This window comes from Orbicella franksi, chromosome 1, assembly GCF_964199315.1.
Source record: "Orbicella franksi chromosome 1, jaOrbFran1.1, whole genome shotgun sequence".
Lineage (NCBI taxonomy): Eukaryota > Metazoa > Cnidaria > Anthozoa > Scleractinia > Merulinidae > Orbicella > Orbicella franksi.
This window is the reverse complement of record NC_138145.1, coordinates 40,736,892-40,763,185: the sequence shown is the minus strand read 5'-3', so window position 1 is coordinate 40,763,185 and position 26,294 is coordinate 40,736,892. Positions and strand designations below refer to the sequence as shown.

The 26,294-nt window shown below is 37.4% G+C and overlaps 1 protein-coding gene across 4 annotated transcripts; it reads left to right on the top strand.

Annotated features, from left to right (window-relative positions):
* The first annotated feature begins 2,953 nt into the window (after positions 1 to 2,953).
* On the top strand, positions 2,954 to 26,294 carry LOC145481361 (nephrocystin-1-like). Of its 4 annotated transcripts, XM_081459847.1 has the most exons (27): positions 2,954 to 3,074; positions 3,405 to 3,478; positions 5,299 to 5,359; positions 5,654 to 5,728; positions 8,818 to 8,879; positions 9,203 to 9,289; positions 9,786 to 9,855; positions 10,207 to 10,301; positions 10,745 to 10,814; positions 11,094 to 11,166; positions 11,635 to 11,674; positions 12,103 to 12,148; positions 14,270 to 14,354; positions 14,667 to 14,758; positions 15,580 to 15,655; positions 16,175 to 16,233; positions 16,872 to 16,946; positions 17,774 to 17,837; positions 18,221 to 18,258; positions 19,422 to 19,504; positions 19,960 to 20,036; positions 21,387 to 21,480; positions 22,028 to 22,140; positions 22,361 to 22,434; positions 22,896 to 22,943; positions 23,285 to 23,401; positions 23,734 to 26,294. In XM_081459847.1, exons 1-27 carry the CDS (start codon positions 2,991 to 2,993, stop codon positions 23,866 to 23,868), a joined length of 2,067 nt encoding a protein of 688 aa, XP_081315973.1. In that variant the 5' UTR covers positions 2,954 to 2,990; the 3' UTR covers positions 23,869 to 26,294. The 4 variants fall into 4 exon arrangements, with proteins under 4 accessions (XP_081315973.1, XP_081315987.1, XP_081315980.1 ...); XM_081459861.1 differs by lacking the exon at positions 22,361 to 22,434 and having other exon boundaries at positions 23,734 to 23,853; XM_081459854.1 differs by lacking the exons at positions 17,774 to 17,837; positions 18,221 to 18,258.

Below are 26,294 nucleotides of genomic sequence, written 5' to 3'. Positions count from 1 at the left end.
AGGAAACCAAACAACAACAAGTTATTTTTGTTGAACATGTTTACCTTGTGAATTACAAGCGTTACTAGCTGATAACATTCATACTCACTATGTCAATAAATCACTCTGAAACGGAAAACAGTACCATTTCTTCGTTGAACTAAACAAAACGAACTGCTTTCATCGGCTTAAAATATCGCATTAGTGGACAAATCGCGTGGTCTGGCGGTCTCTCTGCCACCAAAATAAACTTCCTTTTCCCAATTACTATCCGAATAGAAGTTTAGTGTATAGTTTTCTCGTGTATTTTAATAACGAGAAACGAGAGTTTCAGTCGTAATTCCCCATTTTCGAATAAAGCAGCTATTGAAATGTTCGGAACGCCGCATTTTGTTGCGATGACCGAATTTCCGCCGTATTTACATTAACAATTACCGGCGAACTTTACTCCGATTGGATATTACAAGTCATTATGTAAATAGTTCACTCCTGAACTGAAAACAATACCGTTTCTCTTCTAAGGAAACGAAACAAAAACCATGGGTAACACAAAATTTTCGCCAAATTTCACGGGTTTCGCAGTCTCGTTTTTTAGCGGTGATGTGCGTCTCGTAGTCTTGATTTTTCTCACAAAGCTGTCTCGCAGTCTCGATCTTTTCAAGGCTAAAAAAGTCGCGAAGTACCGATCTTGTTAATTTTTTTTAGTAAAGTTAAATGACATCACAACATCTTAGAACCTGAACGTCTTGAGTTCGCATTCAAAACACTTTAAAGTCTCGGTCTTGCAATTGAAGAAATCAAAATGTCTCTGGCTCGCAAAGAAAAACGCTAATCTCGTCGTCTCGCAAAGTCTCGCATTTACCATTCGCCACCCCTTCAACAGTAGATACAATAGACTCGGTCGGTATCTGTTTAAGCGTCACTGAGTAAATGTTACGTTCACTTGGACGACAGAGCGAACGACTTGCGAACAACTACATCAGTTCGGTAACTGGTGGTGTCAGACGAATACGCCAACAACATTGGTTCAACCACCACTGCAAAGACCACGGTCTCGTTCCGGCCGGACTTAAACTGAAGTCTCCGTTGAACACACAAGAGGCCATCCAGATCGTCAAATCCACCTACAGACGTCTGGTCAAAGCGCGGATAAACGACTGTCACAGAAGACTCAAGTACTGCAACAATAACCTACAACAAAAACTTGACAAACTGTAGCAACTGCTACCGTCTAACTTACTTGACACTTTCACGGCAATCGCCGACAAAACTACAGAACGCGTTCGTACTGAACAAGAACGAAAACTGACAAGACTTCAACACAATAAAGACAAAAAACGACCGAAAACTGACGATAACTGGGTCAGGAATATTTCCTCCCGTCCCTTAGACCAAACCGAGACTCACGTACTGTGCTACGGACAGACTCACCTTTTCCGTCATGCATTTTTATCATAGAACAATTGATCCTAATGGTCTGAACATCCGCGAAGAAACATATTAATTGTTTCCATTTGTTTTCTTTTATTACGTTCTTTTATCATGTTATTTTATTTTACCGTATGCTTATCTTCAATTTACACTATCAATTACTTTTGCGTATTTCCGGTATTACGTAATTATCGGCTACATAAAAACACGCACCAATGTAAAATCTTCCCTTGTACCTGAAGAAGGCTGGTTTGGCCAGCCGAAATATAGTACACCTTCAAAAAATCATTCTACGTTGTGTCGGTTTTTGCTTTTGTATTCTTCATTTTATATGTAAAGCCGATTAGATCACCATTGATCCAACGTATACCAGCAGGATCATCGTTCCGGTTGCTTGCTTAAACATTTTATAGTCATTTTTATCATAGCTGTTTTTATTATTGTAAGTTGACTCTTTATTGTAATTTTAGCTTTTTAGCCTTTTTATTTCGTTTTTAATCTTGTCATGCGCATTTGAACATTTTATGAAATCTGCGCATTATAAATGTTAGTGTTATTATCATTGTCATTGTCATTGTCATTGTCATTGTCATTGTCGTGGTTTTTATTGTCATTGTCATTGTCATTGTCATTGTCATTGTCGTTGTCATTGTCGTGGTTTTTATTGTCATTGTCATTGTCATTGTCATTGTCATTGTCATTGTCATTATCATTATCATTATCATTATTATCATTAAACAGTCAGTGACGCCTAAACGGTCATATGTTGCGTTGAACTGTTGCAATCGTTTGGCCGGGCTTCACAGATATCTTTCACAACTGCTCGGGACATTATAGAGGTCCTCCCGGGTCTCCCAGGGAAGAGGGAAGCCTGTGCCCCTTGATCCCTTAAAATTTCACTTTTCCCTGCTTCCTTATTAATAAATTCCTTTGTCCCCTAATGTTTTTGTCAAAGTTTCCTTTAAGAGTATAGATACCCCTTGTTCCCTCGAATTAATCCCAAAAATATCCCTTGCTCCCTTGAAATACAACCTCAGGTTGTCTTGTTCCTCAAAACTTTAGTTCCTCATTATAAATTACGTAAGGAACTTTGAGTTTTTTTTGTACCACGGGTCATTGTTTTGTTGCAGTTGTTGTTCTGGTTGTTTTTTTTCAAGGAGCTACGGGAACCGTTCTCAATAAGGAACTTTGGATCACAAATCTAGGAAGTAGGAAATGAAAAAGGACCTTCACTTCTCAACAGTGGAATGTGTGAATTCAGGTGTCTGCATATGTCCCCACATTTTAGATGAGTATTTTCGAGTATTTACTAATTTTAGTGTTCTTTAAGTTATCAATATTTTTTGTAACACTCACGCGTCTCCATTCACCGACCATTTCCTCCCCGCCAGCCGCCATCTTGAAGGACAAATGGCGCGGTTACTAATTCGCATTATGCGGGAGCCTGGGTATGATTTTGAAATTAACAAAAAAATGGCGGAAAGTTCGGTCGAGTACAACATTATTTTATGGAGTTTCGCTTCAAGATATTGAACAAACGTTTGGTTGCAACATACTGAAAACGGTTTATTTATCTTTCAATGTCTCGTAGCGAAGTAGAAAAATCGACAAAGAAAGGAAGCCTTGCATACCTGCAAAAGAGAATCAATTCTATTTCCAGACGGGTAAGTCAGCTGATGTGGCCATTTTTAATATTTGTCAGTCTTTATACAGCGATCAGTGGTAAGCTTACAATGATGCTCAAATACAGCACATCTAGACCATTTTCAGTAAAAATCATTGGAGCAAGGGAAAGGTATTTTACTAAAGCAAATTAAGGACAAAACAAATAAGGCAGACAGGTCTCCTTTTAGGGCCATTTCAGGTAACATCCATATCCATCCCCCCTTCCCCCCACCTATTGATGAGGTGTCCTGACTCCCTGAGAAAAGAAGAAGGGGGATGAGTTGGACATAAAATATAATGGCCCTTACAGATAGTTCTTCTTTTTCAAGGTTGACGAATTTTACACTCGTCTGGATGGATCGTCATCAATAACATCACCAGAGAGAAAACAACATTATAATGAGTGAGTGCACAGGCCGCCCAGACTTTGTCTATGATCTAGGTGACATTTATATCAAGTTGGTGATTGTGTTACGATTGTCAGCCGTTTTATACATGTACATATGAGAATGTTTTGAAAAAATGCTCTGATTGCTACATATAGAAACTAACTGAAATACAAATGGTTTACCTTCATGTGTTTGTCTTGCTTTATTTTGATGTTCCTGTGTTTAATTGGACAGTTTAAAGCCATTAAGGTGAGTTGTACTTTCTGTTGACTGTTGTTTTGCTTCCAATAAAGAGAAGCAACTTTTTTGTAGAAGCAAAACATCAGAAAGTATAACTCGCGTAAACAGCTTTAATGCAGGACAAATATAAACTAAACTATGTCTATTTAGATTCTTTTTGACACAAATAGCATCTAGAGCAATTTCCGAAACATTCTTATACATCATCTTAAAGTCAAATGCCTATGGTTTTTGTATCCATATTGCATCTGCTTTCAGTGGTACATGCATAGGTGACATTTTTCAACATGCTATGTAAACTGGCCTATGTCAAAAATGTGAGCACAACTGACTTCTTCATGGTCAAACCTGACTTTTAGTCATGAACTGTGGATTTATTTGACATCAAACTAAGGTTCTAAAGGAGTATCAAGAAGTCATTCCGGGAGAAATAAATTGACTGTTTTGAATGTTTACACCTTGCAAATATTACAAGCGGCAGTGGCCCAATTCTACCGGAAGTCACTATTGAGAGCCGATCGACTACACTAAAATCATTTGAATTATCCTGTAAATTGGGAAGCATGCAAAGTCAGCAATCTTCTTCAGCCATTTTAGGTCAGTAATTATCACATAATTATCATTTCTTCTGCTAATAACCAGAAAATTTGCCAATTCAATTATAGTTAAACAGTCTTTCAGTTGTTTGCGCAGCATGTTGAAAGATGGCAGTTGAAAGATGGTCGAAAGATGCCGTCTATGCACGTAACACTGAAAGTGGGTGTAAATGTACCTGAAGTGAATTTCTGAACATTACTGAAGACATTCCTACCACTTCCAAACATTGTAAAGATCCCAGATCCATGTTTTAGTCCATACCACTTTGTCTTGCATGGAGTCAGCTGAAGGAAATGATGTTCTTGGTGAAGCTGGGCAGGTGTTATGACTGACAAAAGTGATGTACTAAACCTAAACCAGTAAAACTAAACCAGTAATTAACTGAAAAGGGAAATGACCAAACAACTGAAAAAAAAACACCAATTGAAAATATCTCAAAGAAATATCTTAAGCGCAACAAAATTACTGAAAGTAAGCAAAACCACTTGCAGTGTTATTACTGAGAGCTGACTGTAAACAGACAGCTACCCGAGCACTGATATTCAGGCTAAGCAGAGTGCAATCATCACTTCAGACCAGGAGAATTTCACTTAAGTTAGCCTGAAAAGAACATTTTACAGTTGTAGCTCTCAATAGTGATAAGGGGTTTCACCTATTTTTATTTCCTTTTGTTTGTTTTGTTGGTTTCAGTAGTTTTGTACGTTTTGCTTGGTTTTGTCTCACTGGTTTTGTTTTGTTGTTTTGGGTTTAGTGCATGCCCTGAAATGAAAATGCTGCTCTTAATGTCAGCTTCAGGGCTAATGATCTAGTTACAAACATTGTAAGCATTCATTGACATCATGTACATTGATTTGTCAGAACTCTGCATGATATTGATATCTTGAGTCCCCATGTTCTACAAATGTAGTGCATTGCACTGATATACTGCAAGGAACTGTGCAGGGTAACAAGAAAATGGTTTTAGATTGAAGGTAGACAGTATTTTTTTTTCTCTTAGCTGTGACACATTAAAAACAGAAATTGAATTGCTCTCAAGTGAGATCTCTAGTCTTCCAAAGGTATGAAGATTTTACATTGTTTATTACATGTGAGTCAGTTTCGCGTACCATGACAAATACATGTTGCAAAGCGTTTTTAATTAGTAAATTGGAAAGTGTGCCACTAATTAGCCAACCATGTTGCAAGTTATACCTGTTAACAAAATGACAAACATCGGAACACAGTTCACAACTTTATTCTGAGCAGAATTCATACCTTTGAAGTTGAAGATACAACAAAACATATATTTATTTTCGTTTGCTAGGTATTGTAAGGGGTGAACAACTTACATTGATTTTTATGATCATAATCAGGCTGAAAGTAATGGCTCTTTACAAGATTTCAAAGAGCAGAAAAGAAAAGAACAGCAAAAGCTGGAAGAAATAAAGGTACACATTCAGCAAAGTTTATTTTTACATTGTACATATGAATGGGGGGTGGTGTGGGGGGGGGGGTACTCTCTATATTGGCCTACATGGGGCTCTGCCCAAAAGGGGTACTTTTTCAGGCTTCAGGTATACAAAAGGTTAGGGATTTCACAAGGCAAGTTGAGGTATATGAAAGGGGAGGGAAATCTGTCATGTGCTGTAGTTATTTAAAAGGGCCTTATATTAAAATATTTTGAACAGATGCATTTTATGGCTGTATCATTTAATTTAATGAGCACTACATGATAATGACAAGATTTCCTTTTTTGGTGATTTATTCATAATACAGACCCAGTTTTGAAAGATTGTGAATGGGATACGTTTGTTCAATTAAAGGTATACAAAATGGGCAGCTTTTCTGTTAAAATAGTGCAGAAAAGGGTAAGGGGTTGAGTCTAGGGGTGGAGCTTCCCCATATAAAACTTTGTATAGTACCCCCCCCCCCCTCTACCCCCTCCTGGGATGTAAAACAAATATCTCTCACGCCTCTGGACATAACAAGACACCTTCCTTAAAAAGGAACACTTTCTAGTCCCAAAGCTTGACTGTGGGTGAATCTAACATGACAACTCTCCAATAGGACGTTTTAGGCCAGCGTAGAGAAAAAAGAATAAATAAAAAGAGAGAGATAGCATAAAAGATATCTTGTACATGTGAACATTGAGTACTGTACAAAAGTACTGTAGACAAGTTTTGTTCAACAAAATGCAAAGCTTGTCTTTTTTTTTCTCATTGAGAGAAAAGAGAGGTTTTAAAAAATCAGAGTGAGTAACTGTAAAATTCTATCAACTTGCTTACATACCTGTACTTGATTTTTATGCTACCTAAAACTTTCATTGTCAACTAAAGAATTGTGTCCAATTTTTGATGATTTTTTTGCTCTGAGCTGATTCAGAGACTTCTGAAGTTTTGTGTGAAAACCATTGTTAACAATTTGGCATCATTTTTGTGCAGAACTGCATAGCATATTAATAATAACTATAATAATAATAATAATAATAACTTTATTGAAGTGTCAAATGCATTTAGCACTATTAAATGTGCTTACTGGGGACACTGTAAATAAATAAACAAATATTTCAAATATAACATAAACTATTAAAAATTCCAACTGGTTGGAGGCTGACTAGTTGGCTATTTACACAACACGGTCGAGGAGTTGAACTCGGGGCTACTGAGAACAAATCGAGATAGCGGTAGGGTGGAGGATTTGATCCAGGCACCTCCAGTTTTCAAATCCAGCGTCCTAAACCACTCGGCCACGCCGCCTCCACAGCAGCATTGTGCAGGTCTTTACTTTACTTACTTACTGGCATCATGCAGTTGTTTCTTCTTCTTCGAGTGGATGATGTTATAATGAGAGTTGATAATATCTAGGACATAATGTTACTTTACATTATAATACAAGTTGAATTTGAGCGCCCTCTGATTGGCTTAAAAGTGTTGTTTCATCAGAGTATAGATGTAGAAGAACATGCATGTAGAGGTTTCACTCGCGAGTATTAAGTTTGATAATTGATATACAAGTAATGGTGTCTAAACCATAAAACACTCTCTCTTGCGGAGTCCCGTGTTCTCTAAATTTCTCTTGTGCTCGCAAAATCCTGTCACATTTTATGTTTTTGTTAAGAACATGTACACAAAACAGTACTTTTTTTAAAATGTAAAATGTGCGCAATTGAAGCAGCAACGATAATGGACTGCCTGAAGCAACTCATAAAACCTTGCTTTCGAGCAGCTGCAAAATCTCCCCTAATTTACATGTCTGGAGTCGTATAAGCTCTGTTTATGCGTGGAAGTCATATATTTATGTCACTAAGAGTTAAAAATTTGCATGCTAGTTTCCTGAGTTACTTCAGGTTGTTGTCACAAACAGGAACAAATAGGTTCAGCTTCAGTGATTCTTTGACATCAAGGTGTTTGATGGACATACAGTGTTAAATGAAACAACGTTTTTAAATGATCTACTGTATCAACAACGGCTTACTATACTGGACATCGCAGCTGGAATTTAATCCTTGTTTATCCATCTACAAAGAAGAAGAATGCAAAAATCGTTATTTCATGCTTACGAGGTGTGGAGAATCCTTGATTTTAAATCGTATAGTTTAACTATACCAGAGGTCTGAGCTCCTTTAGCGAGTATTTTAAGGTCTACCTGCGAAAGCCAGGCAAAACTATTAGCTTCCCTTTTGTATGTTGACTGTTTTTTTAAGCATTCGATTTTTACACTTGATCCTCTCAGAAACTATAATATTTATAATTATAGTTTCGTTTATAAACCACAATGTTTTGACTGCAATAGAAGTTAAATGCAAGTCATTTCGAGATTAGCTGTGCCTTAAAAATATAAGCCATGTGCTTTCGGAGGAATAATTCTAAAATCACCCAGTCATGTATTTTTATACCTTACAGGCTGTGTATTGTTTAATTCGCCGTTTTCGCTATATGAACTGTCCTTGTTCTCCGCAATAAGTTTACGTTTTACTTGTAGCTTTTTAAACTTATCCCAATGGGTCTTAATCCATCTTTTGATTTAGCGAAAGTCTTGTTTTTTTATGTTAATCGCTGTGATCCTTAGAGGCGGGTTTTACATTGTTAAATAAATTAATCGAGGGTTATACGAAGCTTACTAAATACAACTGCAATTCTGTAAGGGGACAATTTTCTACTTTTTCGTCAAACAAAAACGAAACGAAACTAAAAACCGAATAGACATTCAATCTACCTTACATTATACATGTATGCAATATCTTTCTTAGTTCAATCAAACGAAAAATTAGTGAAGCGTGAATAATTTATCTTAAATGACAACTAACAAAATACTCCTTTCAATCTACATGTATTAACATTGTTTGTACTAATTAGCAGGGCATTGTAAAATCAGACAAAGAGCTGATTCAGTGTTTACTGCACAAACGTACGTGCTGCTAAGGAGTATCTATCGAGTGTGTATCTGCTGGACTGATGTTCGTCATACATAATGGTAAACCCTCCTTGAACTTTCCATGCGTAGTTAACTTATTTTAATTTACATTTCTGTTTGACAGAGCAAACTTGACAGAATTTCTGAACAACTAGAACCCGATGAAGTTGAGGAAGACTATTTCAGGTAATGATTTCAGCACCAGATTTATGCATGCATTTGTCTCTACGTTTGCTACCAACCAAATAAAACATGCCAATTATGCCTTCAAGATTTTAGTATCGTAACCACTTAAACATTCGCATATTAACAATTCAGAGCAGATGCCCTAAATTTAAAAGTCGTTGATAAGTTCGGCCCGGGACTTAAATAAGTATTTTTTCCCTAAGGACTAGCGAAATCACTTGACGAATAGTGTCTTTTTGCTTCACAAAACCTGTGTAGTGTACATTACATAGCTACCGTGCAATGTATTGCATTTCTGTGTTTTCTTTGTTGTAACATTTCAGAAAGATGCAAGAAAGCGATGTTGGTGCATCCAACAGTGACTTGCAGACAGATAAAGCTGATGACGATGGCACGCACATGCCAGAGAGGTGTGTCGCGAGAACGTGACCTTGCTATTAAGAGAAAACTTTCAAAGGGCTTTGCCAAGGATGGGGTTTCTTGCAAAATTCAGCCACAAATTTTCAAGTTGACCATCCGTCTTTCTTTTTGCTTCATTATTAACTATCTTTTCATTTTGCATGTTAGGTTGTTGTTTTTTTTTCGCTTTCCCTTGTGAAGCTCAATAAGATGCATCCAGAACCCAGAAAACCAACAAGAATGGTGAAATTTTTTAGAATAGCACAGGCCAGGAGGGGTATAGATAACAATATGAACCGCTCGAAGTTAAAGCATTTTGCTCTGACTTAGTTGAAAGTTGACAAAAAACTTTTACACAGAATGCAATTCCCTTGAAAAGTTCTTTTTTTGAGCTTTTAGTCTGAGCTCCGGACGCCTGTTTATTGCGAATGGTAACTGTTGGGTGCTCACTTCAGTAGATCTGTGCAATCTTAATTTATGTTTTAAATTTACGTCTTTGCAAAATAGTGAAGACGAAGATGAAGACGATGATGATGATGACGAGAGTGAAGAGGAAACCACGACAAACATAGTTATGGTGAGTCAGTTTTATTTCAGATACACTGTAGTCCGAATCACGGCATTTCATGAAGCATAACTTTTAACTCGTCCATGCAGGCAAAGATCTGAGTTCCATCTCTGAAAGTTTATCTGTTTCCGCAGTTCTGGTAGCCTGAGAACGCAGATGTATTTTACGTCTGCGTTCGCAGGCTATAGTTTCCGTTGCTAAGCAGAATTACTAAGTGTCATGGCGCCAGGACACTTCGGAGATGCTTCGCTAGTGCTCGTGCTTAGTTTTGATTGGTCTATAACAATGGTAAACTTTTCAACTACTTTTATCGGGGATTTGCCATTATCGTAAACGTTTGCCTTCTTTAAATGCTTCTAGGTCCGCAAAGTTGAGGCGCTGAGTGATTTTACAGGCGAACAAGAGGGTGATCTCAGCTTCAAGAAAGGCGAGATTTTAACAGTTATCAAAACGAGGTATCTGATATTATATGTATTTGTCTTACGCAACAATCTCTGAAACATTTCAGAAGTTCGTCGTTCCACTCTACCACAAAAAGATCTCGTGTTTTTCAAAACATTGTGATTTCAAGTGATTTTTCCCACCACTTGAAAAGGCGCGCGCCTAGATCACACGTGATTGGACAGTTTAGAAATGCTCGCGCGTTGATCGTTGAAGGTGACGTAGATTACGTTTGTTTCGTAGTCTTGGGAGCAGGATGTTTTGTTTACGATGAACGAGCGATGTGTGGTTTTGTGTGTTTAAATGACTGGGTTTTGTTTAGGCCGTAAAGGAAACTATGCTTAGACTAAACTAGGATTAAGCGATGTTACAGTGCACCTTTAATGTTGAAAGTTTTTTTTTTTCTGTTGAAGTATTTTAACTTGTAAATCTTTCTTATTTTTGTTGTAAATTCTAGCGAGGATGGCTGGTGGGAAGCTGAAAACGCAGCCGGGAAACAAGGTGTTGTACCGAAAACTCTTCTTAAGGTTAATACTGGAAACTTTTAAGTTGGTTTTTGTTATCATGATGTAAACGTGTTCATTGTTTTTGAACTCAAGAACTTTGGCGAATTTAAAAGGTTACAGTATGTAATATGTCGGCGCTTCACGTGAAGAATAGTAGATAGACTAAGCGAGTTAGTGGTAACATACTTTAAGATGGTGATAGCCAAAAATACTACTGCTTCACCATAGCGACAGTTGCTTACTTACTATCTGTGGATCGTAATGGTTGACGTGTGTTTAATATCCTTTCATTTTGATTAGATTATCGAGGAAAGCGGCGAAGAAACCTCACCGGAGAAAACTGACGAAGAGGATTCCACTGTAACGAAGAAAGGTATTTGCTTGATGCGGTAGCAGAAGCACTTTGATGAATGTTAAGAACGGTTTTAGCTGATTGTCTGTTGGCGGATTGTTTGTGTGTCTTGCTCGGGTGATTTGCTCGCCGAACTCTGTGATTGGTTGAAAAATTCAAGCCGCGCACTGTTACCATTCACGGCAGTCAAGCTGTTCTTTTTTGACCAATCAGAAACAATCTTCACTTGGCGAGCGCGAGTTTTCACGCGCTTGGCTCCGGATGCAAACAGCGAAGCTGCTAGAAATCCTCTTGTGTTCTAGAAAAGAGACTTGTTTTTGTTTATCTGTTCAGTTTATATACAGCTATGAATAGACAGCGTTGGCCTGGTAGCTGAGAAATAAGCAATCCCTTTTAAGATGTCTTTTTGTAATCACCAAGCAACTGCCTAAGTGAAGATGTAGGGTTATATATTTCGTTTGCTTTATTTTGTTTTTATTTTCTCTGCAGAGACAGCAGACAAAGTTCCCGAGCTTCCACGGCAAAGAAGGTGAGCTCACAACTTAAGTAACAAAACCATGTCAAGAAACTCAGTTATCAAAGCATTACCTTCACTGCACTCTTAATTATTTTAGTAGATCTTGTGGAACGGTTTGAGATTGTCTGGTTTCCATTGGAGCGCTACTACCGCTTTGATCGCTGAGATCGCGAAAAAAAAAGGTTCAGCTATCGTTGCGATAACATGGAAACAATTCCTGAAAAATTGTTGCGATCGTTGCAATTATAATAAATATCCCACAATTCACTGGTGGTTGTTTGATCCAGATCCTCTCGGAGAGTTTCTTATCTTATGTAGTGATCGTGACGATCATATTGTAATCATCCTTTAGGTCGCATTACGCCTTGTAAAGATACCCAAGGTGCTATTCGCACAAGACGGGAAAATTTAATTCGTTTTTTTTTTTCCTGGATGTTCAGCGGAAAAGATCTTTGGAAGACTCTTTCAAGAGATTCTACTGAAGAGGTATGGTAGTTGTTTATACGAATGTATTTTGTGGCAATCCACCAATTAATGTCTTGAAGCTGTCTGTTTGTCTGTCTGTCTGTCTCACTCTGATCGATCAGAAAGGGCACAGATATATGAATCCAGTGAATTAATCAAACCTTCAAGCGAATGGATATAGTTGGAGCGTAGCGCACGAAAAAATATGTGCGAACGAGCGAGTCACGATTCTTTTTCTGATTGGATGACAAAGTGGGGCGAGTTTGGGTAAGCCGTTCGCGAAGCCTGAGTATGTAAACCGAAGAAAATGGAAAAAAGATCTTTCTAATAACGACCTTATAAATACAATTTTTCGTACAAAGCAAACGATAGTTTGTAGTTCTCGTGGCTTGAATTATTTTAGCAGAAAAAATTAGATTTTTTTTTTCCGAGAACAAAGGAGGATATCAGAAGATGATTGACACAGGCGTGCTCAGAAAATAAAAAAGAAAGAAGAACCCCAACTTCTCCAGCTAGGAGTGGAACCTGAGACTCTTACTAGTCCAGATGACGTGTTCTGAGGACAGCGTGCATGTTACTCGGAAGTTGTTATGTGCACACTGGATTTGGAGCCCGCGCTCATTATGCGCGCGAGCTGTTCAATTGTGACGTAATATTATCGACCGCTTACTTTCAAAACACAAAGGTATTTTTTCTTTCCTGTATTTCTGGTTATCATTCCTGGCTTCCGCTTTCCGCAGCTGATCACTGTCTAACGCAGAATGGCATATTGCGCTACAATTAATACATTCGAAGAGGTATTTTTAACAATTTATTTTTTTTTTTATTTTGGTTTAGTCTGAGGACAACTCTACTCTTAAGAAGCTGCCGTATTTTATTACACTATGAACTGTAGATTTCGGAGTGAATTTAGTCGGCTTTTCTCAACGGCTATGCACGCTTTTACATCAACTGGGTACAAATCTTTTATGTAACGGGACAGCAGCGCTGTCGTTGTTTGTCTCTCATTTTTTGTCTCAAATCTTATGTCGCTTTCCTCGCAGATGTCATGAAAACTGCTCTTTTCTTTTCAGTTATAGTAATGATTGGTTCAAATTTTATTGCAGTTTTTCCGAATAAAGCCCGTCTATAGCTTGAGCCTCGTACTAAAACGAAAGAATATATGTCTGTAAAAACGCTGGGAAGCGAGAAGATCCATATTTTGTCGACGAAAAAAAATACTGGAGTTCAACTTGCTCTCAAACCAAAATTTGTATTCATGTGACATTCGCTACTTTCAGTGACTATGAAAGCGATATTTAAGAACTGAAAAGTCGGTTTTCCTAAATTTTCAAACGTGGACTACCTTAAATTAAGTTAAAGCTAGCCCTATCGAAGTGAAACATCAAAATAATTCCTCTCGTTAAACTGAAAATATATCACCACTATCGCTTTGCGCTGGCCATTAAACACAACTTACGAAAGCCAATGTAAACGATCAGAGACAGTTTATTTTATTTTAGATAATCTGTTTTCTTAGTCTAGTCATGAATTTAAACAACTTTATTCCTACTACAGAGTATTGTATTTTGTTTTCTACAGCGATATCTACACCTGTATCAAGCGAAAAATAAAATATCAGCGGCTGAGATGAATTTCTTTTAAATTCAATTCAGAATGTAATAATTTTCTTGCAAAGCGTAAAATCTGCATTTGCAAAAACTCTGTTGATTGCCACTTTGGCATTGTATTTAAGCGTTGTTAAGGATTTTAAATGGATTTTATGCTAAATGCTATAGATAAAAATCGATTTTTATTCAAATTACCATATTGTAAGGTAATTGCAAGAAGAGTAGACAGAATTTAATTTACATCGAAAGCAGCTGTAAAAATAGACACTGAAAACAAAGAAAAGTCGCGACCGTTTCTTTTGTGAACGAACTTTTGAAAGAAATGTCAATATTGATTTTGTTAAATTTTATCTCTATATCTCAATTTCTGTTGTGAAGAACTGCCGTCAAAGTTGTTGAAAATATAAAAACCTGTTATATCATTGGTTTTCAGTTCGCGTTATATCAAAACCGGTTTGATTATCTGTCACTTGGCTGTCTTTTGGAAAACAAACCTGTTGTAAGCAAGTATGATATAACTTTATCTTCTCAGACAAGCGCCACTGATGTGCTTAAAGCCATGGGCGCGATGCCCAGTGGATTTCGTTCAACTACACTCGGAAAAATGGCGAAAGAAGGCAAGTTGCTCGCTATTTCAGCTCCGATTTAGAGATATAATTCTTGTTGTTGATTAGCTGATATTCTGTCCGATGTTAATCGTTCTGATATCTGAGAAAATGAACGAATTGAGAGCGCTGCAAAAAAAAATTGATTTTTCCATGTTAATGTCATAGAGTGGGGGCGATATTTTAGAGGGTGGGGGAACTTTTATTGGACTTATATCCCAGGGGATATTTACCACGTGGTATTCCTTTTCCATATTTAAATTCCGTAGTTTCTTACTTTGTCTAATGTTGCATGACTGACTTATTGTTTATTTCTGTTTATAGAAAACTGGCAAACTAGCTCTTGGGTGATGCCGAAACTAAGTCAGTCTAATGTAGCTTATCGAGACATAACTTGGGATCCCGTCAACAAACAGGTGAATAATTGTTATATACTACTTGTTAATCTATGGGTTGAGTTCTCTGTGGATGTTAAGTGATACTGGAAGTTCTCAAATGTCGAATGTCCACAAAAATGTTTACCTTACCTTTGCTTGTCTTCTCAATTTCGTCAAAGCGTTGGAAACGGCACAACGGCGTGCAAAGAAAACTAACTAGTCATTCTCACTAGACCCAAAAAGTTTCTCACGAATATAATCTCTTAAAGTACATCTGTAATTGGAATGTCATCAAAAGTATTCCCGAAAAGTATTCCACTAGCCCGACTGCAAAATCCACTAGCCTTGGGCTATTGGACACTACTTTCTTTGCATGTTGATGATAATTATAAAGAAAAGTAGCCTATAAACTACTTGAGGAAACCAGCGACACTTAAAAGTTTGTATTTGAGTGAACGTCTTGTGACTCAGCGTCCAGTCCTCTAAGCTAAAGAAGAGCTTGGTTACTGTGTCTTCCAAAAACTGTTAGAGACTACACGCAGCGTTGCTGTGTCATTTGGCTGACTTTTATGCTTCAGAATAGAAAACAACGTGTTAAATTCTAGTTAATGCAAAATACTATAGGTAATTGTTTCAGTTGAGGTAAATTTTGAGCCTTACTTTGCCCTGTGACTCCAAGATGAGGTCAGATTTCTTTGTTGCTCGCGAGTTTGAGCACCTTGATATTGTTCTCTAAGCCTTATTTGTGGATTACAATGTCAGCAAATATTGGCTTGAATAGTGCTTTAATCTTGTTACTGTTTGTTTGGTAATCTTTTTGTTAATCTTGTTTGTTTGTCAATCTTGCTCTGTTCTTATAGTTACGGCCAAGAACAGCTAAAAGCAACAGAATATTCCAGGTCCTGAGTGCAAGAATGGTTCCTTTACCAGGTTCAGGTAGAGTATGGAAAGTTTTCTTCGCTCCACTTATTTTACCTTACTGGACACTACTTATAACATTAATATGCCCTGAACTTGGTTCCTCTCCCGCAACTGCCCTTGCCACCGTTCTTAATTTATCTGACTTATTCTACTTGCACCTTTCTGTGCACTATTAGTTATTAATTAGATTTATTGTAATTCTATTAAATTTTAGATCTTTTTATGTTTTTTTTTTCTTTTTAGATTTACGGCTGCGCCTCGCATGGGATATTTTCCCGTTCGCGCAATCCCGTTTGGTCTTTACATTTTATTTCTTATTGATTTGCTATATATGTACATCTTTACCTATGAGACCAATAAAGTTGATAGATGGAATCTTATTGTCATCAACGACTACAACTTACGTCATAAACAGCGACGTCATAAACTGTAAGAATATCCACGATGTTTAACCCTAACCTTAAAACTGTGGCACAGATATATATCCTTACAAATCTTGTTAGATGTAACTAATTATCAGGTTTACTTCATTAGGAGTCGAAATTCTTAGCCGACATGTGAGGATTGTAATATGGGATAACGGCAAAAAACAGGTACATAAACACATATCACGTATGTTGAAGTCGTCTATCAACGTACCTTGATCAAGTTTAGATAAGACTATTATCAAAAATCCCAGCTTACTGTGGTGATGATACACTAACCTGTCGGTTTAAGTATAGATGAAACGGAATCTATGCAATAACTTGAAGGAGGAGATGTTTTATAATTTAAATTCAGCCTTAGATAAGTCTACTTGTTATCTCCAGTTTGAAAAATCCTGAGATGCGATAACATTTCGTTTTGTTATTGACACAACTCATTCCAAATTAACCTGAAGGTTTCGTTTTCTGTTAATTTTATTTTTTGATAAGTCTCGAGTTTACAAGACTGTGGAAGGTCTAGAAATAGCCAATCCTCTGACAGGAAGTTTGCTCACGTGGATGGCCCATGCCTCTTTGCACGCATTTCATCCTCTGCCCAAAATACATGCACACAATGCGAGTGGTATCGCCCGCGGATGAACTAGGTACCAAATCTAAAAATAACTTGAGGTGCCTGTATAGGCATTTACTCTCTTCCCTTCATCCTCTCTTGATCAATATTATAGTCCTTAAGAATGTCGCTATGACAATTAATTTATTTGTTATCAACAAAACATTTCCTTTCCTTTGTTCTTTTCTTACAACAGGCTCTTAGTAATGTTCACTCAGTCAGAGCGACAGCAACAGACAAAGATCCGTTCACGTGGAATTTTAATCCCAAGGTACTATCTCCTATATTTACTTTGCTGACTCTTTACCGTGAAATTTTAGTAATCAGATTACGTTACCCTTCGTTTCCTGCAAGTATTCTTAGCTATAAAGCTGCGACGGACGGAGAGTTTGCTTGTATTAATCCTTGAGAAAGCTCTTTTTTGTCGTTAAGGTTCCAAGACTAACCTTGATCGTAGAAAACCTAGGAATGAAAGGTTTATGTTGTAGAACATTACTCGACAAATAACTGGAAGTCATTAAGAAGTGAGGATGACAAAGAATGGCAAGAAAGGAGATAGATTACAGTATGGACAAACTTAAAGTTTAAGCAAAGCTCGCATTTTAAGTTTGGTTCCTTGTGGATTCCTTTTGAAATTGTGCACGAATTTCGCATGCAACAAGTTACATGGAATCATGATTAACGATATTTGTATATAAAATCGAACTTCTTTAATCCTGACGACAAAAATGAAGATTTGAATACGTCCGTATTGTAGAAGTGGAAATAATGTGAAAACTTGAATAATCGTTGAATATATGTTGTCCTTTAGTAGCATTTTAAATAATAAATTGGAACTGAGAAAAGTTCAACTGAGGCCTGAAACTGCTGTAAAATTGATTGATGTTAAAATCTTTTGAAACCCAAGCTTTGGCTGATCCAATGTGAAAACTGTGTTCAGTAGGACTAAGTGAATTTTCCAATAATTTGTACAAAGTTGTCTGTACTATGGTAAGGTCCGTGTGGAGAGGTTTTACTGTATTGTAACAATGAGTAAATTAAGTTTATAAGAAAAACCTGATGACGTAGAATGAACTCATGTTGTTTTTGTCTTTGTAGTGTGCCACCAGTGTATTTGATTCAGAGTGCTTGGCTCGTATAAATTCAAATGACGATTCTCTAGGTAAGTGCCGTTGTACTACTTATATTGTTTTCGCCAAATAACCTATTTATTTTACTCAGCTCAACGGCGGTGAATTTTGCCGCATTGCAGTGTGGCATTGTATTAATGGTTCATTGACGAGTGGGTGTTTGTGTTGCGGTCTGCATAAGAAAAAACACGCCGCCCTGAATAAGGATCAATAAGATGTTGCATCCAGTCGGGTCGGGGAGAAGAAAACGTAGGATACTGACTGAGACTGCTTCTGTAGTTTTAACCAAATAGAACCGTTTAAAAGAGATATCAGACTGATCAGTAATGGTCCTGCGAAATTTTACGTCACAATTATGAGGCTAAATGTGTATGTCGACATCATGGTTTTACTGATCTTCGTTTCTTTCTCCTAGTTATTCTTTTTGAGTTGAACATGCTTTATAGAAGAACGGTGAGTATTATATTCTTACCTACATTTCTGGACGGGTGTTGACCGAGTTGTGCGACTGGGATTTTTTGCGTGAAATGTAATATTTTGAGGAGAAACTTCCAATCTTACAAGTCTGGTTGTTTTGACTTTGACAATGTTAAGAGATGTCAAATCTTGGCCAGTCATAGTGCCTCTTTGATTTCACTAAATACATACCATTCTATTTTAAACCTGAATTTGCTCAGTACTTTTGGTCTTCCTCAGTTTTCTCGTTCACTCACAGGGCGGCAAGCTTTTAACGTCATAATTCCAATATACTTGGTAAAAACTAAATGACAGAAAATTAGGATAGAAAACGTCAGGCGTTTCTATCAGGTTTATTATAAAATAGCAGCAGCATGTGAACTATACTTTTCCAACGTAGAAATTAATAACAGATCTGAAGGGAATAAACTACGCAAAACAAAGTAGTAGAAGAATTCTATGGTGGGCTACGGTAAAAAAGACTCGCAACGACCTACTGTTCTTTCAAAAGTAGTCCGTTAATACTCCCTAGCCTTTTACAGCCAATCATATTCTGTCCTTTATTCTGGGGAGCTTTGGGTCATTCTCGTTGACTTTCACAAATAAGGTTCAAGTTATCGAAGGTAAACTTACAAAGAAAATGATCTGAAGAGATAAACAATTACGTCGACTTAGCATGAAGTTCGAGTTACCCAGGGTAAAATTACCGTTAATTTTTAGAAGCATTTCCAAGGAAACCCAATTTTGATTCTAGCTAGTGCGAGGTTCGCGTTACCGCGGGTTCGAGTTGTCGAACGTCAACTGTAGCATTTAAGGTTACCTGTGGTTTAAAGAAACATTGTCATGGATGCTGAATTGAATCTATGTGGAAGACCCTTTTACAGTTCGTCATAACATTCCTCAATCTTGACCTGTCTCGTTCCTATTTCGTTTTTTTTTTTTTTTTTTTTGTTATCGCCTGTTTATGTTGGTATATTGTTTTGTACCATGTACTGTCTTTAGACCCTCCTATTCACAAGTACAGCCAGGATTTTTCGTCCTTACTTTACGCTGATCCACACACCTCGTCAATCCTCTCTTGAACGTCAAGTTTTCCATGATTTATAGATTTAACAGTAGTTTTTGTTTAACCTCCCTTTCTTTTTTTTTTTTTCTTGTAGTCCACCGGCGAGAAAAGCGAAGTATCATGTGGCTGGTGTGTGATGAGACTGTTTGAAGAAAATGGAGCGCCAGTACCTAACAAGTAAGGCGATTAAAAATATATAAAATTAGTTATTATTTAACATGTAGACGACGGAGTATAAACGCCTGACGAAATGAAAGTGAAACGCACCATTATAACATGCTAATTTTCCTTTCGCAGTAATGATAGGAAATGCCGTTTGGCATTGTCGAATTTCAGCTTCTCAGGCCAAATTGAGCCTGCAGTTTTTGTCTCGAAGTTTCGAAGTAATAGTTGGCGACACGTTGGCGTGACAACTTTCGGGGTACTCTCGAGTGTTCGTGCTATTCCTTGATTGGATAAAAAAATCGTAAACTTTACGAGTGGGTCTAAGAATATTTCTCTCCTTCTCCCCCTTCCCCTCCGATTGTGCGCTTGCCTGTGTCCAGTTGGCACAAACTCTACAAGATTTAAAACGAGGCTTAGTCGGAAAGTTTAGCTATGTGAGGAAACACCGTTTGCTTGTTGTTTGACAGGACATACGAGATTCTACTTAATGGAGGAACTCCGTTTGATACTGGTGTGGACTTGGACCCCTCCATCAGTTTAAAAGGTAACCAATCAATAGTCCAGTTTCGAATTCGCCATGACCGCTGAATAAAAGCACTGAGAACGCATTTGCACGGGGTTAGCCTCGACCTAAAAAAAATATTCACAAATACCGGCGGGAAGTTGCCACAAATTTGAAAATTAAACAATACACAGAGCAGTAAACAGGTCAACTTCTCGCTGGAATAGCCCTTTACACGGTTAATTTTTCTCATTTGCATTACAATGTAATCCAACGTTGATGCGAGGCAATTTTGGGCTAAAACTACAAAATAGTCCGAAATTGCCTCACCTACATGCTAGATTTTATTGTAATGCAAATGACAAAAGGTAACCGTGAAAAGGGTTATTTGTGAATATTTTACTTGAGGTCGAGGCTAACCCTGTGCAAATGCGTTTTTGGTGCTTTTAATCAGCGGTCATGGCGACCTCAGAACTGGACTATATAGACCTTTTTCGACTGGGCGGTTGCCCCATTGCAGACCATGAGATGATACTATTGAGAATTCTTCCTTACAAATTTCCAAATAGTCGTGTGCATATGAATAAATAATTTTTACATGGATAAAAGAACAATTCTCTGGAGAATATCACGTGGTCTGTAATGGGAAAACAAACCGCCCAAGCGAAAAAGGTCCATATTCTTTTAAGTGAACGTAAACTGGATCCTGCTTTACTAAATTTCACCTGAACAGGAACACCAAATAAAAAGAATGAAAAACTGAGGACTAGGTAAAGACGGGCTTCTACTAACAGTTTCTTATATGAAAAAATAAGAACTGAGACTTCTTATATCACTCTGATGTTAATCAACATTAGGCCCAGTCACGACAGTCGAAACGTACACTTCCAAAGGACAGCCGTAGGAATGTGATATATTTGCTAGGGTTTGAATTTCTCAGTATTTGTATGAATTCTTGATCTTGTGAACATGCTTTGGTAGCTAAAGAAATGGACTTGTTACATGAATTATGGGAGCAGGTCAATCGATGTTGTAGATTATTTCCACAAACTATTTCAGTGTCCTAAACTCCACACAATTAACACTGTATGTAAACTAGTTGTCTAACTTGTTCTGCTTGCAATTTAGTGTCGATTTGTGTTATCAATGCTAGTTTTTAATCTCAATGATTTTAATACTCTCTCTTGTGTGAGCGAGATAAAACTAACTCAAGTTGATTGACTAGACAGATTTTGCAAGGGAAACAAAGTTCCCTTGACCTGAATGGTAGTTGGAAAAAAACGCCAATAAATTATTTTGCTAGTTTCATTTCTTTTTAGTTCGTGTTTTGTCTTGTTTTATTTTTCTTTCATGTTCTTTCATAGTTTTTTTGTTGTTGTGTTTTCTTCTTAGCAAGCAGTAGTCGTTTCCAGCAAGTTGTTCGTTCAAATCGCCAACCACGGCTAACAGTAAAGCTGATTTCACACCAAAAAAAAGAAATATATGAGTAAGTCCCATCTTTTTGTATGTATCCGTTTTTCGTGTTGTTAAACTAACATCTTTTGATGCGATTTAGGTTTAGCTGTGATGAGATCCGTACATGTTTTTTCAATAAAATAACTAATAACTTACGCCGAATCTTATTTAAACCTACCAATCACCAAGTAATAAAACACTGTTTCCCTTGACTTTGTTGACTTTCGAAGGAGCTGAACGACTAGCTTTCAAAACTCTTCAACGTTTGATTATCTATAACTAGTAAGATTGTCAATCACTCAGATGCAAAATTTAACCAATCCTGGCTTTGCTTACGTGACGTTTCTCGTGCATGGTGGTTGTCACGTTAGTTGGTCCACTTCCGGTTCATTGGTTGCACAATAAACAATCGTATACTGTAGTTGTCTTTGTTTGATGACATCTCTTAATGTTTGACTGAAAGTTTTCCCCAAGAATGAGAATCCAAGTTTTCATCTCAATGCCCTAATTTTCATATTATTTGTTTTCATTGAGCAGTGACAATATTTCATAAGTTGTCATGTTGTTTCTCTTTGTAGCATGTTACCGGACACTTTGTTAACATGTCACATGTATACTCAATTCATTTCTTTGTACCGCCAACTGCTGACCGAGGTTATAATGGACGAAGGGCGCGACTCACAAGTTGCAGGTAATTTTTGGACTGTTTGGTGCATGCGCAATAACGAAACCTCTTGCTCGTGTTTCTGGCTTCTTTCATGTTCTTACCATGAAGGAAACATCGGTCTTAATCTCTAATTGCGAGATTGTAGAAGTCTTTAAAACAAACATTACTATAGCAAGTTTAAAGAAAGCATTGCTTTAATTTCAATACTCATCTTACTAAGAATTGATTGTGTTTCGTGTTCCAGGCTTTGTTATGGATCCTGTAATATCTACATTTCCCAAAACTCTTCATACCAGTGACGTCATGGATGCTCTCAAGGTAAGCATGTGACTATTACGTGAGCACACATTAACAATACTAAAGGACGCAAGCATTTTGGGGAAAACGTACAAGATTACAAGGCTAGAAGACAATTGTAGCTCAAAAAAATGTGTTTTTGTCACCAAAACAAAATCTGGATACAATTTTAGGCCCTACTTTTTTTTTTTAATTTTCAGTTGAAACGTGTTCCTTTGCTTCGCCGCTTTTTGTTGTTGTTGTATTTTTTTTTCGTTCTCTTGCTAGACATTGTCTTAACCAGACCCATTCTCCTGAGCATTTTGCGGGTAAAATGTCACAACTTCGAGGGCTTCTAAATTGGCAATTTCTACCTTAAAAGTCTCAAACCTTAAAATTGTGTATTTCAAAAGATATGTTTTATAGTATGAAAATTAACTGTCGCCTCATAGAAAACTTTAGAAGAGTTCCTAAAAACATTACCATACTTTTAATCTTAACAGCGCTGCTGGGACGAGAAGAACAAGCGAGAGTTAAAGCGATCTCAACGAGTAAGTAATGCCGCAAAAATGCAGTAGTTTGCCTGCCTTTTGTGATCAAGTCCCCCATTTTAGAATTCGTGGCTTGTTTAGCCTCTCTCTATCACGCTACAACCCGACGCGTGATTCTTCTTGAGTGAACGAAATGGATCCTTCCAAATTAATATCGCTAAGAGTTGTAATCAATTCATTTCCTGACTTATTCAATTTCTTTTGTTAGACTCTACTGTCAACCTTCTGTTAAATAGTATTTCACGTTGGACGTTCTCTTTCATGGCACCCGTACAGATATTTGTGCTTTTCTTTATTAATATTGTTCTGATATCCAGTTGGTGGTTTGTTGTTTCGTTTAGAGGGACGGAGCGCACATGCGGAGATTCTTCAGGGAGGTTTACATGGACAGTGTTTTCCCAATATTAAATTCCGCTGAATTGCCACCGTACATCTGGGGTAACGACGAAAGAGAAAAGGTGAGAATATTGTCTTCTCAGTTTCAAAATATTGCTGTAGCTATTGTCTTCTCGGTTGCTTTAAATGTCTGTTAAAACTGAAATGCTGCCCAAAACTCTAATGTCTGTCGCATAAAGGGAATAGGAGTGTCTCTTCTTCTCCTGTAGAAAAACAGTATTTTATATCAGATAACTGGATGATTTTTAGTATTATTTGACCTGGATCAGAAAAGCTCACCAAGGAAGGTGTTTTCTCTGAGAATTTGTCAATCAGACCGTATGACATGCCTGTTTACATTGCCATATTGAACCATCCAGAAGAACCATTTATTATTTTTATTTATTTTTTTTAGGAACGGCTTCTTTGGATTCTTAACCATTGCGACAAACGAACTGGTCTAGAAAGTTTACTGTCTCCTGATAGACTTTACAAACCTTTCAATGTAGACCGCTTCACTCTCGACTTATCAAAACTCGCGGCAACTTGACACTCGAGAACATACGGTTTCTTGGCATATTACAGCAAACTTTATCACAAGACTGTCCGCGCAATGCAATTTGTGAAGCACCATGTCGACTTGACCATGTCATATTGGTGAAGAACAAACCTGATGAAGTTTGAGTGTTTTCATATTAATTTATTGTCCAAATAAGCTAAATTCTATATTTTTAGACCTTGAATCTGAGAAAGCTGTACAAAGGTGTAGTTGTAATTGTTTATTTATTTATTGAAACCTCTTATATTGGAGTGAAAATGTTGCTTCCCGATTCTGTTCAATTCAAACTAAATTGAAGTTACCTAAGTAGAATCAAAATATTTAAACTACTTCGAGCTTTCGGAGCCGTCACGGCGCCTTTTTGAAGTGATGGCAACTGTTAATTGTCATATGGTCAATAATAACTAAATTGAAATCCAGTGCCAGGCCCCACTCCCAATCGAGACCATGGTTTTTCACCAACTGTATGTATGTACGGAGGCATTCTGTCACCTGACTTTGACGTTATTTTCACCTGTTAGTATGTCACTGTCAATCCCTCACAGGCATTTTGTACTCCTGTCTCTGATATATTTTTTTTTCGTGGGTTGCACTGTATCGAGATTTTCCGTTCCCGTGCGCGTTTCTTGGTGCGTTTGGTCCTAAACTCTAGTGGTAAAACTGCGATTTCGCTGGGCTCTTCCCATGCCTTTCCTGGTCCGTTAACCCGTAATTTCGCCACTCTTTATTTTCTCCTACGTTTTGTGCCTTGTTTTGCCGCATTGTCGAGTGAGTTACACTGTATCGGTGTTTTGCTTATCTGCCGTCGTTTCCTTACAGTATATCGTGACCTAAGAAACTTTGGTATTCTTATTATTGTGAGGTTAAGAGAAGGGTATAAGTCATGATAAATTTTCGAGAGAAGGGGCTGTCATATCTGTTTCGGTGCTAAGTTTTCTATTTAAACAGTATTTTTTTAAGGAAATCGCATTAAAGGAAAATTGGTTTGTCATGTAATTTGCAGCTGTAAGTGAATAGCATGGTATAATTTAATTTTCCTTCTTATCCTTCTGGATGGATTCCTTGTTGTTTCTATCTCGCCTTCCCTGGTCCGTTAATCGGTAATGCTGCCACTGTAGATTCCTCAAAGCATTTCGTACCCCATGTTTTTTTACTGGGCTACACTGTATCAATATTTTCGGTTTCTGCCCCATTTCCTCGCTTATTTTGTCATGAATCCAAGTTTTTACGCCCTCTGCAGTTTGGTTTGGTTCTTAATTGCCTCTCCTGGTCCGTTGACTCTGTGCATTCCTCCCTGCATTTTGAACCCCTGGTAACGCGCGTTACACAATATGCAATTTGCGTTCCTGCGCGCATTTCCTCTGTGCGTGTTTTGTGGTTTTGTCATATTTGCAAGACAAAATTACAAGATTAACTGGCAGGCTCGAACTCCTGAAAAGCATGCATTCCTTCCCTGCATGCGTTTACTAATCTGCTCTTTGCGTGAACAGATCATATTAGTAATGGAATACTGGGGGTGAATGACTTCCAGGGTGAACTGTGATTCTTAGCCAATGAGAAAAGAGACAATGACCACAGTGTGTGATAATAAAAACGATAATAAACTTTATCTACCCTAAGTGTACACATTATAGTTCCGCTACATATCAGTGGCCCTCAAACAAATAACTCAAGTGAAATATAAAAGGGATTAAGAATATTACAATATGCAACAGTACTGAGCAGAAGTTGATCGAAATTCAATACAAACGTATCATTGTAACTTCATTGCAATCATAGATATGACGCCGTCCGCAAATTATTAATCAATAGTACAATGGTGGCGAAAAGTGTTCTAAAATGTGTGAGTTTTTCAAAGGACTACCTAAACTGAGCGATTGTTAGATATTGCAAATGAAAATAAAAATCGGACTGTCAGGCGGAGCATTTTGTAGATAGCTGATGGTGCAAAGTGCAAATTAAAAACATGGGGCATCTGCTATATTCGCGCGGACTACGTCTGATAAGACTGGGGAGAGAAAGAATGAAGGCACGTAGTGTAGGACGCGCCTTCTTTTCTATGGTCCCCTCGAGTCCTTGAAGAAGTGAACTAATTATCGAGTCCTACAAGACCAAGTTGCTGAAAATTATGGAGGTTTCAGTTTCGCTTGGGTGAAAGTACTTTTCATTGTCCTGAGCTTCCTTGATTTGACCGTTGGTAAAAGCCAAAATTAAAGAAATTAGGAATAAAAAGAGAAGATGCACCGTAAATTTTCGGGAAAAATAGAATTGAGGTTAAATACATGCCTTTTCATCAATTTAAAAAAAGAATGTACACTGCCGCTCTTTGCTAGTGAGATATGAATACTGTAAACACTCGCATTAGCCACTTTATTTAAACGTCTATTTAGTTACCTATTATTTATAAGTTATTCCTT